The sequence below is a fragment of the Eptesicus fuscus genome, chromosome 4 (assembly GCF_027574615.1).
Source record: "Eptesicus fuscus isolate TK198812 chromosome 4, DD_ASM_mEF_20220401, whole genome shotgun sequence".
Taxonomy (NCBI): domain Eukaryota; kingdom Metazoa; phylum Chordata; class Mammalia; order Chiroptera; family Vespertilionidae; genus Eptesicus; species Eptesicus fuscus.
In genome coordinates, this window is record NC_072476.1 from 8,022,812 (window position 1) to 8,040,982 (window position 18,171).

General features: G+C 57.2%; 3 protein-coding genes across 5 annotated transcripts; 1 reads left to right on the forward strand and 2 right to left on the reverse strand.

Moving 5' to 3' along the window:
- The first annotated feature begins 306 nt into the window (after nt 1-306).
- PPP4C (protein phosphatase 4 catalytic subunit) lies at nt 307-8,141 on the forward strand. Of its 2 annotated transcripts, XM_008152862.3 has the most exons (9): nt 307-423; nt 589-745; nt 4,717-4,768; nt 5,276-5,326; nt 5,513-5,614; nt 6,222-6,395; nt 6,487-6,613; nt 7,430-7,619; nt 7,708-8,141. In XM_008152862.3, the coding sequence occupies exons 2-9, from the start codon at nt 648-650 to the stop codon at nt 7,835-7,837; spliced, it is 924 nt and encodes a 307-aa protein (XP_008151084.1). In that variant the 5' UTR covers nt 307-423; nt 589-647; the 3' UTR covers nt 7,838-8,141. The 2 variants fall into 2 exon arrangements, with proteins under 2 accessions (XP_008151084.1, XP_027983347.1); XM_028127546.2 differs by lacking the exon at nt 5,513-5,614.
- A 383-nt stretch (nt 8,142-8,524) lies between these two features.
- On the reverse strand, nt 8,525-12,862 carry TBX6 (T-box transcription factor 6). The gene is given in 8 exon segments (XM_028127544.2): nt 8,525-9,138; nt 9,213-9,396; nt 9,479-9,552; nt 10,569-10,639; nt 10,723-10,869; nt 10,952-11,219; nt 12,427-12,712; nt 12,715-12,862. Coding segments are annotated over 8 exon segments (1,386 nt in total). The 3' UTR covers nt 8,525-8,930.
- Nucleotides 12,863-13,882: 1,020 nt separating this feature from the next.
- YPEL3 (yippee like 3) lies at nt 13,883-17,152 on the reverse strand. 2 transcript variants are annotated; one of them, XM_008152865.3, is made up of 5 exons: nt 16,998-17,152; nt 16,145-16,327; nt 16,003-16,046; nt 15,705-15,813; nt 13,883-14,375 (listed from the first exon to the last, which is right to left on the reverse strand). In XM_008152865.3, exons 2-5 carry the CDS (start codon nt 16,259-16,261, stop codon nt 14,286-14,288), a joined length of 360 nt encoding a protein of 119 aa, XP_008151087.1. In that variant the 5' UTR covers nt 16,262-16,327; nt 16,998-17,152; the 3' UTR covers nt 13,883-14,285. The 2 variants fall into 2 exon arrangements, with proteins under 2 accessions (XP_008151087.1, XP_008151088.1); XM_008152866.3 differs by lacking the exon at nt 16,998-17,152 and adding an exon at nt 16,898-16,966.
- Between the last annotated feature and the right edge of the window lie 1,019 nt (nt 17,153-18,171).

The following is an 18,171-nucleotide window of genomic DNA, read 5'->3' on the forward strand; positions in this document are numbered from 1 at the left end:
GGCTGTGAGCACGGGCTGCCGGGTGAGCGAGGCGAGTGCCAGCCTCAGGGTGTACTGGGGGAGGGGGGCGACCAACACAGGCCAACAAGGCGTGTAACAGTCCCCGGCGGAGCCGGCCGGGCTCCAGCCTCCTCAACGGAGCCGGGGTGACTCGGCCCCGAGAGCGCACCCCGCGGCCACAGTAACTTCCGGCCGAGGCTGACATCCGGGTCCCGCTCCCCTCCGCCCCGGCCGGGAGGCGGCGGCGAGGGCGCGGCGCGGGGGCAGGGTGTGTATGACGCCACATCCGACGCGCGGCGGAACTCGCCTCCTTTGCTTCCGCGGAGGGGCCGGAAGTAGAAGCGGCGGCGGCGGCGGCGGCCCGGAGCGGAGGGAAGGAGGAAGGCGGGGAGCCCCGGAGCCGGAGCCGAAGTCGCAGCGGCGGTAAGGGCCGGGGACCCCCTAGACCACCGACCCCAGCGGGGGCAGCCGGGGCGGTGGGACGTGAGGGGGGCGGGCCAACCTTGGAATCGAGCTGCTCCCCCCCCCCACACACACACCCTGGCACCCCCGAGGGACCTTCTCACCGACTCGCTTCGCCTCTCCCAGGAGGGCCCTGTGCGGCGCGGAGGGGCGGCGGCCCCGGCTCGGACCCGCCGGGGTGGGCCATGGCGGAGATCAGCGACCTGGACCGGCAGATCGAGCAGCTGCGGCGCTGCGAGCTCATCAAGGAGAGCGAAGTCAAGGCCCTGTGCGCCAAGGCCCGGTGAGCACCGGCGCGGGAGGGGGCCCCGGCGCGGGAGGGGGCGGCGGCCAGGGCCCGGCGAGCAGCCCGGCCGAGAACTTCGGCCTGGCTCGTCCGGGAAACACTCCCAGAGGAGAGCCGACAGGGGCCTCTTCCCGCGGGGAGCAGCCAGGGGGGAAGGCAGACCTGGACAGAGACACCCAAGTGTGGGGTGATGTGTTCAGTGAGGCGGCGAGTGACAGCAAGTACGGAAGACGCGCAGGGAAACACCCCTACTATGTGCTGGGGGAACTGACCTTTGCGGGTAGGCCTTGCAGAGGGAGATGACAAACAGGAACGTCAGCACGAACAGAAGTGCAAGGCAGGAAAGCTGAAGACTCTGGATTATAAAATACTTTAAATTCCAGCAACAGCCCTTAAAGTTGGGTAGTATTGCCCCCGTTTTACAGATGAGGACTCCTGTTCAGAGTCAGCCAAGTGAGGGAGGGAGCCTGAAGCCAGTTCTCCGTGTCCTGTGCTTTTCAGGCGCAGAGGGGTCCCCTCGTGTGCAGTTGGGAGCCTAAGACATGGTAGCAAATAGGCCAGAGGAGAATTGAGCACGGCCTGAAGGGAGGCCCAGCTTCGAGTTCTGTGGGAGCAGGATGACCAGGGATTAAAATCCCCGGCTTTGGAATGGCACGGCTGTAGGTTGGAATCTGAGCTTTGCCACGTACTGTCCGTGTTGGTGGTCCCTGAGGTCTCTGAAACGCATTTTTTTTTTTTTCCATCTGTAAATTGGGAAGAATAGTACTTAGTAAGATGGCTGTGAAGAGTCAGTAAGTGGGTGCTGGGGATGAAGTTAGCATAGTGCTTTGGGACAGTGTGAGTGCTCAACAACCCTGAGGTGTCACTGTTATTACTACGTAGGACGATGGCAATGCTGATATGGACTGAAGTGGTCAGGGAACGTCTAAGAGAAAGTGGCCTTGAAAGATGAAAATAATTAGGGTAGCTGATGGGAGCAGGGCCAGGGAGGGAGGCATTCCAAGCAGGATGAGAGTAAGATTGGAGGCCCTGAGGTGTGTGGGCAAGTGAGGAGACCAGTTACCTGCCTCCTCTGAGGTGCTATTTGACTGTGGCTTCCACCAAGCTGGAGACTTGTGAGAACAGAGCCAGCCTGGCCGGTGTGGCTCAGTGGTTGAGCACTGGCCTATGAACCAGGAGGTCACGTTTTGTTGCCTGGGTGGGGAACATGCCTGGGTTGAGGACTTGATCCCCAGAAGGGGACGTGCAGCAGGCAGCCAGTCAATGATTCTTTCTCTTCATTGACGTTTCTATCTCCCTCTCCCTCCCTCTCTGAAATGAATAAAAATCTATTTAAAAAGGACAGAGAAAAGAGCCAGCAGAATTACCCTACATTTACTGAATAACAGAAGCACGATTAGCCGGGCTTTGTACTGGCAAAGAATTATATCCACTTCCTCCCCACAGCAATCTTGTGAGGCTGGAATTGTTTGCTCCGTTTTACAGAACGGCGGCTGTGACTCCTGGAGGCACAGTGACTTGACTAAGATCCCCCAGAGAGAGAGTGGCAGAGCTGGGTTCCGAGCCTGTGGCCGACAGGCTCTTTGCCTGGCTCCCTCCCACCCCAGACACTCTAGCCCCCAGACAGGGCCTGTGTGGGTTTGGTGAACAGGCAAGGCCCCTTTTTAAATGCTTGTTTGTGGCTCTTCCATGTTTTGTCCGCTTCCTCTGTCTTGATGGCATTTTTAGGAATTTAAACCAATTGCTGCCTGGCACCATTCTTTTTCCCATATGTCTTCTCTGCCCCCGTAGGACCTGGATCATTTTGGTGGTGGTGATAGCTAAAGCTTGGGAAGCATGGTGGAGTTTGCGGACTAACAGAGAAGTTATATATTCAGTCACCGTTGTGTTTTGCAGCAGCCCTACGGAATAGGCAGGGCAGGAGCGGGTATTTCACCGAAGAGAAATCTGAGTCCTAGAGAAGATAATGTCTTGCCCACATTCTGACAGATGGTGGGAGGGGAGGTTGGTTTTGCATCCAGGTCTTTTACTGCGCTCCATGCTCATGGACAGCCAGGCAGAGACAGACTGTGAGAGGCAGCAGAGCTCAGAGGACTGAGGGGTGGCAAGGTCATGTGCAGCTGAAACTGAGACAGAGCTAGGAGGTATTAGGCTTGAGTTGGCCAGTATTATCCCAGGCCCAGTCTGAAGGAGGGCCAGTTCTGGCACCGTGGCCTCCTGGGACCCACCAGAGACCCAGGCCAAGGCTGGTAGTGTTGACAGCTTGGGCTTGCTCAGAGTATACAGACTCGAACTCCGGGAATTACAGAGGCCTGAAGTGTGTGAGCTGAACTTGCTCTTATTAAAAAGTCAGCATATTCGAAGAGCAGGGGATTTTGAATCAGGTGGTCTTCAGTACGAATTCCATTGCTGAACAGTATGACCCTGGTCAAGTCACTTGACCTCTCCAAGTCTTTGAAATCATCATGAAACTCAAATGAGATTCTTCATATCCAGAGGCAGGCCCTGGCATTTTGGTGAGCGCTTATAAAGGCAGCGTTAGCTGGGAAGTAAAGGTGAGCAGGTGCGATCCCTGAGAGGGCTGGTGATGTGCTGCTGGTGAAGAGACGGGGTCAGAGGCCGGATCTCGATTCCAGACCATGCTGGGGTCCTCCTGGCACTGAGGTGACGTTTTGACCCGGAGTCTGGGAGAGGCTGGCATAAATTCTCAGGAAGTTGGGCTCCTCGATTCCAGTTCAGACACTCTCCAGCTTTGTGACCTTGGTCCTGCCCCTTTTTTCTGAGCCTCGGTTGTTTACCTGCCAGATGGGGATGAAAAGAAGCTCCCCCAGTCAGTTGGAAAGGCCATTATAAGCAGTTGATGAGGAACGATTTTCAACACGAGATGCAATACAGGTTGGAGATCCTGGTTGCTGCAGGGCCCCCAGACTACAGCCAGTGCCTCTCCCTCCCATTCCTAGAAAGCAAAGCACACCTCCTTGGAGCTGCCTTTGTCATGCAGCGTGCCCTGAGGGACCTATAGGAAACCCGGAGTCGGGAGACTGTCAGTCAGGGCTGAGCAAGTCCTGGGCCACTTCGGAGTGGCTTGATGAAAGCACTCAGACCCTGGAGCCAGGTTGCTTTGGTTCAAGTCCCACCTGTATGACTTCAACCATTTTCTTCATCTGAGAAGTGGGAGCCATCACAGTGCCTGCCTTTGAGGGCAGTGCTTTGATTGCATGCGGCATCCATGCAAAGCTCATACTAGAGACCTGGCGTGTGGTGTGAACTGGAATGTTCACCGCTGCTATTATCATCAAGGATGAAATCTGGAAATCTGGTTCTAAAATTGGGTGTCTGAGCCTGACAGTGGTTTCATGTCATGTTCACTCACTTATGTCAGACTGCATTGCAAGGAAAGAAGAAAGAATGAAGTCCTCACTTTCTCTAACTAAATAATGAAAAAAAGCAACAACACATCACTTTGAAGATCACTTTGGTGACTGGCCTGCCCAGGGCAAGCCCCGGGTGCCCTTAGACAGCCTGGGAGAAGGCCCCTGTGAGGGGTGGAGAGGGCTGTAGGAGCTCCGCCAAGGGCACAGCCTTGCAGCAAGCGCTCCAGGCTGAGCGAGCAGTGCAGGGAGCAGAGGGCTCTGTGCAGAGATCTGTTTTCTGGGAGTGCGGGATGCATGAGAGGAAGCGGTGGAGGGTGAGGGTTGGGAGGTCAAGGCTGGGACAGGCACAGCCGAGCGGGGAAGGCTTTGAAAGCTAGAACAAGAGTTCAGGCTTTGGCTTGTGGGCAGTGAGGGAACCACGGAGGGTATTGAGCAGTGAGGGCTGTGGTCAGCCTTTCCTGGGGAAATTGCACACCTCACTCCTGCCCTGTAGAGGTTCAAGGACTGCCGCATATCCTCCCCTCCCCCCCAAAAAAAGATCAGGAATTGGGCTGGGCTGGCCTGGCTGTGGTGACCCTGTTCTTCTGTCTCCAGAGAGATCCTGGTAGAGGAGAGCAACGTGCAGAGGGTGGACTCGCCAGTCACAGTGAGTACCCTCTGTCCCTCCGAAGCCTAGCGTGGTTTTTTAGGCATATAGACATTCGCTGTGGTCTTGTGGGCTCCCTCATCCCTGGGAGCCCCATCTTCAAGGCCCCCCGCTATAAGAAATGGAAGTTCCAGGAAGGGTCTTTTGATTTGTTGGAGAGATGCTCTTGGCCAGGGCAGAAGGACCCTTAATTTGGTAAGTGATTCTATTCCACATGTTTCTATATGTTCTTTGTTGTCAGGAACTTCATTCTGGGTACCTTGAGGGGAGCAGGGAAAGCAGGGGCCAGGTCCTGCAGGAGCCGCACGTCTGAAAAGACGTGGCTCTAGCTCTTGCCCAGAGAATAGTTGGCATTCACTGTGGGATGGAGGTTGATTCCAGACCAGGCTAACTTGGGGGGGGGAGAGGAGGTTTGGGCCCTGAGAAGCAGAGAGTGGTAATTTGAAGATATCCCCTGGGAGCAGAGGCTTTTAGATGGTGAGTCCCACACACCTTCTCCCTTCCCAGGTATGCGGTGACATTCACGGACAATTCTATGACCTCAAGGAGCTGTTCAGAGTGAGTGTGGGTCAGCACTGGGGAAGGTGACCTGGAGGGGACTGGAAGGCCCCTTTGAGAGGGAAAGCTTTGAATGTGGTGAGTGGAGTGGGGGCGAGAGGCCTCTGGTTAGGTGGGCCCTTTGTGAAAGAAGGGCTTCCACTTGACTGAGTAGGGGACAGTTTAGGACCTTCTCCCTCCCCCCAGGTGGGTGGCGACGTCCCTGAGACCAACTACCTCTTCATGGGGGACTTTGTGGATCGTGGTTTCTACAGCGTTGAAACGTTCCTCCTGCTGCTGGCACTTAAGGTGGGACTGCTGTCTTCTGGAGCCCAAACCTGGGCCACCTCAGGCCTGACCTGTCTGCATCCTTTCCGCCCTCCTCTCCTGCTCCATCCACCCCCAACTCTGAGCTGTGCTGCTGGTGATGACAGATTCTGCTTGGCAAGGGTGGTCACAGAAGCTTTCCTTGACTTGGGGGCACCTGATTGGGCCCCTGGAGGATGAGGTCAGAGGGGTGGCATTGTAGGGGAGGGAATAGAGGTTCAGTCTGTTCAGAAAGTGACAAGGAGTTGAGTTCAACAGGATACAACATCCACTGGTGGGAGAGAGGTTGTAAGGGGCCAGATGACAAAGCACCTTGGATGCCTGGCTAAGGTCTTGGTCTCTATCTGGTAGGTGAAAGAGGAGCCTTTAGGTGTGTAGTTGATGCCCCGGGGAAGGGGGGGGGAGCGCTTGGTATTTTCTGAAGGAGGGCTGGGAGCCTATGAGGTGGGTGCAACACCATTCAGGCAAGGGATGGCATGAATCTGGGCCAGGGTGGCGATGAGGATGGAGTGGGGCTGACAGATGTCAGGAGATGTAGGAGGGAGAGAGAGAGCCTGGACCCCAGTCCTAGCGTGGTGGTTACTTTCAGGTTCGCTATCCTGATCGAATCACCCTGATCCGGGGCAACCATGAGAGCCGTCAGATCACACAGGTCTACGGCTTCTATGACGAGTGCCTGCGTAAATATGGCTCGGTGACCGTGTGGCGCTACTGCACCGAGATCTTTGACTACCTCAGCTTGTCAGCCATCATTGATGGCAAGGTAGGCTGCCCAGGGCTCCGTGGGGGTGGGAGAGGTGGGAGAGGCGCGGGGCCTCAGCCTCCCTTCCCTCCTGCCTTGCTCTCCCCTGTAGATCTTCTGCGTGCACGGGGGCCTCTCCCCCTCCATCCAGACCCTTGACCAGATCCGGACGATTGACCGAAAGCAGGAGGTGCCTCATGATGGGCCCATGTGTGACCTGCTCTGGTCTGACCCTGAAGGTGAGGGCAGGTGGGGCAGGGCAGCCAGGCTTTATCCTTAGTTTGCTGAGACACTGAGTCCTTTGGTTAAAGCAGGTACCTCGAAGGGACACTCAGACCAGGTGTGTTTGGGGAAGAGTAAAGGGGGCTGGTCTTCACTGGCGTCTGTCCGTGACCTGCACTGGCTGGCACTCTCAGAGCAGGGGCATGGGTGGCTGGGTGCTTTGAGCTCGGGTGGAATTAGGGCCTGTGTGTCAGAGGCTTGTTTAGGACAAAATCATTGGCTCCCTGCATGCGAAGGGGCTTTTGCAGAGGTCAGATGCTTATAAGGATCGGCCCCTGAGAACCCCTCATTTTGGGGAGGACTGAGCTAGTATGGAGCAGGGCTGAGGTTGAAAGCCAAGGTACCAGTCCAGGGCTCCTTCTGCCATAAGACAGTCCCCACTCGCCCCCTGCCATGCCCAGTGCCCTGTTAGTGCTCCCCGCCCAGCTGTGGCAGCCCCTGCTCACACCTGTTATGTGGCGTGGCTCTTAGAAGCGGCTCCCTTCATTCACCCGTGTACCTATTTGGACAGTAACTTGCATGGCCACTCAGATTGAGGGGACTCCAACTGTCAGGAAAGTCTCCTCATTGGAGCTTACCTGCTTCAACATTTGCAGCCCTGTCCCCCAGAAACCCCCGGAACACCATCAGGCCCTGTCCTCTTGCCCCACAGGCCTGATGGGGGGCGGGTGGGGGTGGGGTGGGGTGGGAACAGGATATTCTCCTTGGAAGGGCAGTGGGCGGTCAGATGCCTTGAGGCCACCTCTCCCCATCTCTGCCTTCTTCTGCCTCAGACACAACAGGCTGGGGTGTGAGCCCCCGTGGGGCTGGCTACCTGTTTGGCAGTGACGTGGTGGCTCAGTTCAATGCAGCCAACGACATTGACATGATCTGCCGTGCCCACCAGCTGGTGATGGAAGGTTACAAGTGGCACTTCAACGAGACTGTGCTCACTGTGTGGTCGGCACCCAACTACTGCTACCGGTGAGCTGCCTGGGCCAGGAGGTCACGGTGGGGGGTGGGATCCAGGCTGACACACTCTAACTGCCGCCCTCGCCCTCCCGACTTGCAGCTGTGGGAATGTGGCCGCCATCTTGGAGCTGGATGAGCATCTCCAGAAAGATTTTATCATCTTTGAGGCTGCTCCCCAAGAGACGCGGGGCATCCCCTCCAAGAAGCCCGTGGCGGACTACTTCCTGTGACCCCTTTGGCCTCTGCCCCCCGCCCCCCAGTCTCTCTGGCCCTTGGACCACTGTGACTCTACCCTCTTCTCCAGATGGAGGCTGGGCATGGGGGGCTGTCCCCAGCTCTGCTCTCCCTCAGAGAGGGCACTTTGAGGGTGAGGACTGTCTCTGGAGAGGCTCGGAGCCTGAGCTCCACGCTCCTCTCCTTTCTCCCCACCTGAACCATGAAGTTTCCAATAATTTTTGTTTTTCTTTTTTTCATTTTTTTTGGTTTGTTTTTAGATAAAAATTTTGAGAAAAAGAAAAAAATCTAATAGAAGAACTACGGTCTTTGGATTTGTGTCAGACTTGATTGGGGATGAGTAGTGCTGCTGCCTGGGACCTGGGATGGACCCCACCAGGAAGGTGAGGCGCAGGCCAGCTCACTTGCCCAGAGCCTCCTGATCCATCCACTGACAGTGACCGCTCCTGAGCGCGAGGTAGAGGGCCAGGCTCTCAGAGACGGCCTGATTAATTCTCAGAACAGTGAGTGTCAGGATGTTGCTTCCCCTGTTTTCTTGAAGAGGAACCAGGCCCAGAGCAAGTGGATTTACACACACAAAATCAAGCAGCTGGAAATGGCAAGTCTAGATCAGGGGCCGGGGTCTCCCCACAGAACCTTTGCTCACCCAGTCCCTCCCAGGGCCAAACACCATTAGCCCAATGTTTCCAGAGCACTGATGTCTTTTGAGTTTTATTAACAAAAATACTCTGGTGTGGCTCGCACTGGGGCAAGGAAATCATGACTAGCTGAGCCCAAGGGTGAAGCCAGGAGTTGGTGGTGCTGGTCCAAGGCCCCATTTGGCCAGGCAGAACCTCCCTCTCTTCACACGGAGGTGAGAGCCTGGGAGGGGAAGCTGGCCCCAGCTGGACTCCCAGCAGCTTAGCCAGAGCTTTGAAGCCAGAGGGGGGTGGGAATGAAGTCAAAGTGTGAAGTGGGGTGGAGGAGGCCCAAGGCAGCCATTTGGTGTGGGGGATGGGGTCAATGGAAGTGAGGGGGCTACAGCCTGGGGGAAGGGAGCTGGAAGTTTGTGATGGAAGACTGAGGGAGGCAGAGGGGCCTGGCAGTGGCTCAGTACATTGGTTTGGAGCCCATATCCAGATAGGCCCCAGGGTAAGGTAAGGGCAAGGGGCCCCCTTGGAGGAAATGCGAGGCAAAGGGTGCTGGGGGTGCAGCTGCTGGGTATCCTGAGCTTCCGGGCCCAGACTGCAGCTCTAGGAATGCAGCTGAGTAGGGGGCTGGGCGCCCCGAGTCTGGAGCCTGAGGGAAGCTGGGGTTCCTGAAGTGGAAAAAGGTGTCAGAACATTGGAGAGGGACCCCCAGACTGGAACAGCCCAGCCCTTTCCCACTCACCTGGTTGGAAGGTGACTGGGGGCCCCATGGAAAGCTGCAGGGTGCAGAAGGTAGGCCTCAGCACTCGAGCCACCACACAGAGGAGCTGGGGCAGGGGCAGCTTCCCTGGGCGCCGGGGCCTGCTCTGGATCTGACTCACGAACATCCCCGCCCAGTGTGGAGTCACAGGGACCACCTGGTGCATCTTGGGAGACAAAAGAACCAGGTTGGGCTAAGGAGGATCAGCATCTCAGGCCTGGCCCCATCACCATTGGGACTAGACTCACCTCCACTCCCATAGGCCTCTGTGGCTGTTGGCTCTGGGCCCCGCAGTTTCCTCTTAACACGGGCATCTCGCTCCCTGGGAGATACAGTGATGATAGTGATGATAATATCACCAGGTGCCAGACATTCACCCTACCAGGTGTCATTATTATACCCATTTTTCAGATGAAGGAACTAAAGGCCAGAGAATTAAATAACTAGAAAGTAGTAAAGCTGGGACTTATTCCCCACTTAGAACTTTCCAGTGGTTTCCTATTGCATTTAGAATAAATGGAAACTTCCCAAGCTACGAGGCTCATCCCACCTTGCTCTGCCCATCTTCACTAGCTGCCTTTCAGTCTCCTCTTCTGTCCCCTGTTCACCTGCTTAACTCATCCTTGTCTCAGTTCAGGCATAACTTCCTCCAGGAGGTCCTCTGACCTCCCACAGCACAACATGCCCTCCCAGGTGACATTTATATATAATAGTCACACTGTTAACATTTGTTAGGGTGATCTTGATTAATGTCTGTCTCTTCTGCCTTCAAGGCAAGGACCAGCTCAGGGCTGTACTCGGAATAAAAGCCAAAGTCCTAACTAAACCTTTGCTGTTGAACATAATCTGTCTCCACCTCCCCCTCCAATCACGGGTATGTTCCCACCTCGGGGCCCTTGCACATGCTGGTTCCACACTCGGCATGCTTTTCCCAAATAGCCACATGGTTCCCTCCCACAGTCTGTCCAGTCTTTTCTCAAAGGTCTCTTCTCAGTGAGGCCTTTCCAGGCCTCTTATCTGATAAATACTTCAATTCTTCCTTCCTTGCTTTCTTCTGTCTTTAGAACTTATCCCTAACATATATTATTTCTCTTGTTTAGTTGTCCACTTTGCCCGCCAGAGTATTAGTTCCATGAGGACAGGGCTTTCATTTGTCCCGTTTACTGATGCTTCTCCAGTGCCTAGAACTGTGCCTGGTACATAGGTGCTAAATAAGTATTTGTTGAATCGATGAATGAATAAATGTTTTTATTTACCATTAAATGTGTATTAATCACCCACTATGTGCACATAGAGGGGAATTAATAAACATTTGTTGAATGAATGAACGGTGCCCACCTCTTACAGTTTCTGCCATTCTCCCGGAAACCTTTGGCAAAAGGGTTGGCTGCAATCTTCAGTTGTGTGATCTGGGGGCACATATCCAGAGTCAAAAGCTCCTGCAGCTGAGGCAGGGTACCACCGCCCACCCCCCTCAAGCAGGGTCACTCACCCGTGGGTTCTGGTAGGCTGTCACAGAGATGAACATGGTCTCGGGGAAGCGAAAGGAGGCAACGCCCCCCCAATGTTGGCTGCAAAGCTGTGCGGCCCGCACTAGGTGTACGCGGGGCTGATACTTGTGCATGGAGTGCAAGATCAGCTGGGAGGGAAGAAACAGAAGTGACCCCTAGCCCTGGGTTCCAACCCCAACCCCCAGCCTGGGATCCCAGCCGGGGCCTCACGTGGCCATGAGGGTCCAGTGTGCTGTTGGTGAGCTTGACGCGATGGAAAGACACAGGCTGCCGCATCCAGTGGGCACCGGTAGCCGGGGAGTCGGGGTGAATGTAGACACGGTCAGGCAGGCGGGGCTCGGCTTTGCCGCTGGGCTCCCAGCGCCGTCCCTGCCAACGGTAGCGAGCTCCGTCCACTGGCACCACATCCAGAAGGAACAGGTAGCGGGCCTCAGGGTCCAGGCCAGTGACTGACACTCGACAAGCAGGGAACATGCGTCTGGATGGGGGAGAAGACAGGAGAGCCTTGAGCTACCCAACAGCCACAGCAGGCACAGGACTGACGGGAGCAGAGCCACCAGCTCACAGAGGTTTGTCAGGAAACATTCGAGCTGGAGTTAGAACGGAGGGTAGGGCTGGAAGCTTGTGTCATCCCATTTTCTAGATGGGCAACATGAGAGACAGCTTAGGTGATGTGATCTGATCAGGGTCACAGAGGTTGAAGCAGAGCTCGCAACCCTGACTCCGGGCCCTTCCAACTCATTTGCAGAAGCTGGGGTGTCACACTTTTCTCCTGGAAATCTTGCCAGGAGCCTCTCTGTTCTCCACCCTGATTTCCAGCACCAGAATCTACAGCCACTGGACAAACTTGCTTCAGGGAAGGAAAAAAAAAAGCCCTGGCCGGTGTGGGTCAGTGGTTGGAGTGTTGGCCCTCATACCAAAGGGTCTCAGGTTTGATTCCTGGTCAAGGGCATGTACTTGGGTGGCAGGTTTGATCCCCAGCCCTGATCTGGATGCGTGTCGGAGGCAGCAACCAGTTGTGTTTCTCACATTGATGTTTGTCCCTCTCCCTTCCACTCTAAAAATCAATGGAAAAAATGGCCTCTGGTGAGAATTAACAAAAAAACAAACAAACAAACAAAAAGCACATACACATACACACAAAATCCCAACCCTGCTTTCAATGGAGCAGAAGATACCATGCCAGGGCCCAAGTTCCTGGCCTAGATAAAGACTTCCACAAGGCCACACACTGACCAGATCGCTGCCTCCAAGGTGACCCTGGACCTAGTCATGTATGGACAAACCCCAATGCTAACCTGATCCTAACCAGACTTCCCTGATGCTGGCCACTGGCTGGCCCTTGACTCTAGTTATAGTCTGAAGCCCAACTCCAGCCATAGACTGACCCCTTGATCTAGGCCACATACTAAGCTATGATCCAGCCAGACTTTCTGGACATGGCCCAGACTGACCTCTTGCCTTAGGTTGGTCCCTAAACCAGCCACAGACCTTTGCCGCAACATGACCCCTGATCAGTCACTGAGTAACCCCTGGCCCAGACCACAATCACATTCTGAACTTAGGCAGAGCTCTAGCCCCCCTGGAAACCCTCAAACTAGCCCCATCACCAGGAATTCCGCCTTTCCCAAGAGACCCCCACCAGGAACACACTGGGTCCTCTGACCCTGGCCCAGCCCCCTCACCTCCCAGCTTTGGTGATGATCATCTCTGTTCCCACAGAATTGAACTCTTTCCACAGCTCCTGGTTCTCCAGGCTCAGGCTGACTCCAGGGAGTGAATGAAGGGCCTCTGGGGCCGGAGGAGACGGCTCAGTGCCCAGGGCTGGGGGCAGAGGGGGAAGAGGTGGGGGAGCCGCCAGGGTGCGGGGAGCAGCCTCAATCCCGGAGAGGAAGCAATCCAGTTTGGGAGTGTCCAAATCTGGAGATGGGGGGAGAATGAGGAGCCAGCCCAGGTCCACAGCAACCCTCAATCCCTGCGTAGGAGCTCCTCCCAAAGCTCACCAGGGTAGCGGTAACCCTCTGCCAGGGCAGGCGGGAAGCTGGACTCGGTCACTGGCTGGGGGGGCCCAAGACGGTAGCCGGTCCCCAGGGAGGGGTACAACTCTCTTGGATGATACATGGAGTAGTCCTGTCTGGCCTCAGGTCTGGCTGCCTAGAGTGCCCTGGTGCTGGGAGATGCCCCCTTTATAGCTCACAGCTCAGCCCCTTCCAGACCCAGGATCACAGCCCCTCCCTCTTTGGGGCCCTGGAGTTGGGCTGGGGTGGAGACCCCTGGGGCCTGGAAGGGGTACAAGAGGGGGCCGGATACCTGGCACCCTCCCCCGCAGGCTTCATTAGCCTCGACCCCCTGCCCCTCATTACATAATTAACTCCTCGGCCTGATTGATCCCCGGCACTTGGACAGGGACGCAGTTTGGCGCTTCCGGCCAGCTGGTCCCCGTTCCCACGGGGGGAGCCCCAGCTAGGGATAAGCTACTGAGGGGGCGGGGCCTGCACCCTGGGATGGAGCCTGGAGTCCTGGGGCAGACCTTGGCTGCTCAGACTTTCCTATCAGGTGACCCCACCACCCTCACTTGGAGGATGGGGCTTGGAGGGATGAAGCAGGAAGGGAGGGAACGAGCGGGCTGGAGGGCTGGAGCCTGAGCGTATCGTTACACTGGGCACTGGAGTCCGCAGCCGAGGGCCGAACCCTGGAGCCCTTCCTGGTTCGCATTCTCCACCCTCATTCAAGTCTCAAAAGTGTACAGATCTCCCCAGCTCTACAGCCTCCTTCTGGCTGGTGCCTGGGTTTTCCAGAAAGTCCCGTGCCGGGGAACCCTGGGAACTACACTTCCCAGCAGACACAGCGCCAACTTAGCCGCAGAGAAGATTGAGAGATGCCGTTGGGGCCGCCTAGTGGTGGCAAAACGCTAAAGTTGAGAAGATGATCAGCCGAGATCAAGGTCTAGGGAGCCAGAGTGGGCCCCGGAATCACGGGCAGTGAGACCCGTCCCAGGTCCCAGGAGCGGAGACTCCCACCTTTAGCCGCGGTGCCTCCCTACCTGCTGCCCCATTGGGGCTCAGAAGGGAACAGGTCTATAGAGGCAGGATTCTGCACTTGAGTTCCCCCTTCCCGATTCCACATAAGCCTGGGGCCGTCTCCGCTTCATTGTTTTATTATATACAAACGCTACAGACTAGGTAGGGGAGGGGACACGCGTGCGGTAAGAGGAGCCCAGTGGGAGGAGTTCACAGGGCAGATGCTGCACTGGGCTAAGAGAACAGCACACAGGCCATATCTATAGGGTAGGCGGGGCAGGAAGAGGTTAAAAAATGAGATCCAAGCCAGCCAGATCGCAGGGAGGTGGGGGTGGTGGTGTCGTCCACCTTCTGATCTCCACCCCCAAGGTCACAGTGCATGCAATAAAATATATGTACAGGAGCCGAATCCTTCCTCTGCAGGGGCTCTGCAGGTCCAGAGCTCCCTTCCGGCAGAGAAGGGAAGCCAGTGGCGCCCCCTGGCGGCCAGGCCGGGCTGGAGCCACATGCGGCAAGAGTGGGGGTCAGTCCCAGCCGTTGTCTTTGATCATGTGGTTGAGTTCAATGATGTACTTCCCCTCTTTGTACTTCTGGCTGCTCTCGAAGGCCTGTTCCTAAAAGGAGGGGAGAGGCCGTCATCCCTGGAGCAAGGGCCTTCCCAGCAGGGACAGAGGTTGGGGCATGGATATGATGGGCCCTATTTCATATCTGTGGAAACTGTCGCCCAGAGAAGCCAAGCCATCTGCCCACAGACACCGAGCTGGTAAGTGGCAGGGCCGAGTTCTCACTAATGGGGTCGACAGCTCCCTGAATAATGGGCACTTTCTAAAGGACTACTGTTGGCTCCGACAATGAGGATACGGAAGTGTCTACCGGACCCAGGGATTACAGACTGGTAGCCTGAGTGCCAGTTTTGGCCTACACGTGTTTCTCGGCCAACAGAGAGTTTAACAGAAATAACTGAAATACTACCACAGAGGCAGGCTGTGCTGACTCCGTATGGCACAGGCTGCCTCTTCCTTGGCCCACAATCCATGCTGCCCCCTTTGCAGAACCACAGTATCTGCTTGGCCCTGCAAGCACTTGAGTTTTTGACCTCTGAACTGGCCAGCTCTCTATTTTACAAAGTTCCAGGGAGGCCAAGCCGCCGGCACAGGTACACAGAGCCAGTCTGCGGCAGGGCCCGGGGTGAACTCTGGTCAGGGCTGCCTGCCTGTCTCTGCCTGGGGCATCCACATCACCAAGGCCCCACAGCTCCAAGCAACTGCCGTTTCCCAAGAGCATCTTCTTTTGCTGCATCTAATCTGATCTCCATAACAGTCTTGGGTGCCAAGTGGTGGCTTTATCCTCCATGCCAGGTAAGGAAATGAAACTCAGAGCAGTGAAATCAGACCCTGGGCAGCAGCCCTGGTAACCAGGGCAGTGGAAAAGGAGGCACATGGACCGAGGCTCTGTGTTGCTGTGGGGTCTAGGGCAACTTCTCTGATCCTCGGAGTGGTAACAGAAGCTGGGGTCAAGGGCTTGGAGTTAAAAACAAAACGAAGTCGGATTCTGGTCCCTATTATGTTACTGGCTGGATGTGTGACCTTGGGCAAGTTACCTAACCTCCCTGAGCCTTCCTTCTTCTGTGAAGATAAGTAGACTCTACCTACAGGATTGTGGTCATGACTGTTGTTATGCACATAACAATAAGGATTTAATAAATGGTAATTCTGATTATATCATCTCTAAAATGGGGCGCTTGTGCCTGTGAGGAGACAGATGGGTTAAGAGGGGGAAAAAACGCCTTTGTGGGATGTGAGAGATGAGAACATGGTCAGGGGAGGAAAAGACTGTTTGACTTGTGTGAGCTGGGCCCATACACTCTGAAAGATGATCAGATGACTGCTTGTGATGTGAGGTCATGTCAAAAGCTAGCTTGGGGTCAGAGGTCACTGACTCACATATTTCCAGCCCAAAGTGGTCTTGCAGTTCTCGCAGTGGATATCAGCGACAGCATGAAGGCCTGTCAGCAGCACCCGCTCCTCGGCTGGCCCGCAGCCCACGTTCACCCTGTGGGGACATGGGGGCAGTCCCAGGGAGGGTCCCGCCATCACAAAGCCCACCTCTAGCTTGTATCCAACTGTGCCTGTCCTTAGCTTCTTGCCTGAACCAGGGGGCTTTGAGAGTCTCAGCATGATGCCATGGGTCACAGGTCACAACAGAGGTCAGGAAAAGAAAGACAGGAGGACAAATACTCACACGGAATTGAAGAGGTAGGCACGCCCCTGACTGCCCTGGAAGGACTAAGGAAAGGGAGAGAAGAGGGGGTCAGGGTTATTGGCGGGGAGCTACCAAGCAGCCCTCAAGCCTCCCATTCCAGCCCCAACTGTGATCCGGTTACCTTGGAGATGAGGTCGTCGTGGTTGGCCAGGTGAGCACGGCAGTGGGCACAGCTATACCTTCGGTGACAATCATCCAAGTAGGCCTGAAACGTCTTGGGTTTTGAAATCCGCACCATGGCGGGGGCCAGGGGCAGTGGCCCCACGCGGGGAGCGGCCCACGGGGAGCAGAGGGAGCCCAGTGCCTGTTGGGGAGGGAGTGAGTGTATTGTCAGGACCCCAGCCACACACAAGCAGGCACGCCCAGGGCCACGGGGACTCTCTGTGTCACACTTGGCTGCTGTCTCCTCTCCCCAGAGCCAGCAGCCTCTCCAGGGGCCAGAACTGGCTCAGTTTTGACTCACTGAAGAGGCCTCAAGTTGCATCATTGGGGAAACTGAGGCTAGGAGGAGCCCAAAATGAGTCACCCACCTGCTTTCAGCCTCACCCCAGCTGACCTGGCAACTGAAACTGGAGGAAGGGGCTTTAGGGTGGGTGAGCTGTCAGTTCTGTTTAGGGAAGCAGGAGGGGGCTAGGAATTGGATGGTCGTTAGGACCTCATGTGAACTGCGGAGGGCGGAGCTGGGGGGCGGCTGCATGTACCGTGCAGGAAGCTCACCTGGGGAAAAGGTCCCGCACCCGGAGGAGGCTGGGGCCTCCCTGAAGTTGGAGGGTCACCGAGGGGGGAGGAGCTCTTACCTGGGGACGCCGAACCTCGTCTATGCCGAGGGGCTCTTACCTGCATCGCGGAGCCTTACCTGAGACCCGGGGCTCACCTGGGGCGCGGGGTGGGGGGCGGGCGCCGGGGAAGGGGACAGTCCTCGCTGGCGGGGCGGGGCTCGGGGCGACGCGCAGCCCTGAGGATGCGGGCCTCACCTCGCCTGGGCGCGCGGGAGCCCGGTCCGCCGGGGTGGCTGGCCTGGGAGTGGGGGGCCCTGGTGGGCGCCGTCCCCCACCCCGGCCCGGTTCACAGTCGCCGCGACTTGTTTACACCGAGAACAGCTGCTGCCGCCGCTGCGGCGGGAGGGGGAGGGGGCCAGCCCCTGGGCCCCGCGGCGCCGCGGCCAATCGGCGCACAGCATGCAAATGAGGGGGCGCGTCACACCGCGGCCAGCGCAGGCCGGGCTACCCCGCCCCCGCTCCGGCTCGGCCGCCCGGAAATGCGGCTGCCGCCCGCTGTCCACCCGCCGCCCGGCGGCCCGGCCCTGCCCGGCCCGGCCCGGCCCGGCCCGGCCGCCCCTCGGGCCTCCCGCGATTCTTGAAGGGGCACGTGTGTGAGGTACCTGACCTGCGCGGGGTTAGGAGGGGGACGGTGTCTGGATGCACGCCCCCGGGGACATAATAGTCATAATTCCCTGCGTTCCCCCCGCCCGGGCCCACCCTTCATCCCCGCTGCAGTCCCGAGGCAGCTGCTGCTGCTGCTCTCCTGCTGCCGGGGTTGTCCGCCTGCAGGAGGCAGAGCTGGCGTTCTCACCGGTCCGAGTCCACGGCCTTGGCCGTAGCACCAGGGACAGCCTCGGAATGGAGGAGCTAAAGGTGTGGTCGGTTAGACCCCGAGGCCAGAGCCTGGGAACAAGCCGAGCCCAGCTGAGCAGCACCCGCTCCAGGGGAGCCCCGTCCCTCCAGCTGCGTCGGTGTCTGCTGGGGGCTTCCCCTTCCCCTTTCTCACCTGAGTGTTTACACAGGCCGGCCCTGCTAACCTTGTCCTGTTCCCTGCACGGCCCCAGGGCCCGGCCTGGCCTCCAGTCGTCCCCAGGCTGGTGAAAGCCGGTTTCACAAATGAGTGACAGACATGCCGCTGAGAGGGCCGGGGAACTGGGAGCTTCTGGAGCAGGAAACCCGGGCGGGGAAGGTTGGAGTGGCGAGGCAGCAAGTGGGGCTGTGGGCCCGCCGCCCGCCATGCCCACCTCTGCAGCCAGGTGAGGAGGCGCAGGGCCAGCCAAGCCCCTCGCCGTGTGCCTGGCTCTCAGTGGCCTCAGAAGAATGGACCCATTATCTGTGGCTCTGAAGGGACATTCCTGAGGAGCGTGGCGGCCAGGCTGGCACAGGG

Bases quoted from the DNA above. Each gene is read 5' to 3' on its own strand.
- YPEL3 (XM_008152865.3), bottom strand. From the start codon at position 16,261: ATGGTGCGGATTTCAAAACCCAAGACGTTTCAGGCCTACTTGGATGAT. The intron at 16,047-16,144 runs GTAACCGGATCA...CCCTTTCCTTAG, and splicing joins ACGACGACCTCATCTCCAAG to TCCTTCCAGGGCAGTCAGGG. The intron at 15,814-16,002 runs GTGAGTATTTGT...ATGTCCCCACAG, and splicing joins GCCTACCTCTTCAATTCCGT to GGTGAACGTGGGCTGCGGGC.
- PPP4C (XM_008152862.3), top strand. From the start codon at position 648: ATGGCGGAGATCAGCGACCTGGACCGGCAGATCGAGCAGCTGCGGCGC. The intron at 4,769-5,275 runs GTGAGTACCCTC...CTCCCTTCCCAG, and splicing joins GGGTGGACTCGCCAGTCACA to GTATGCGGTGACATTCACGG. The intron at 7,620-7,707 runs GTGAGCTGCCTG...CCCGACTTGCAG, and splicing joins GCACCCAACTACTGCTACCG to CTGTGGGAATGTGGCCGCCA.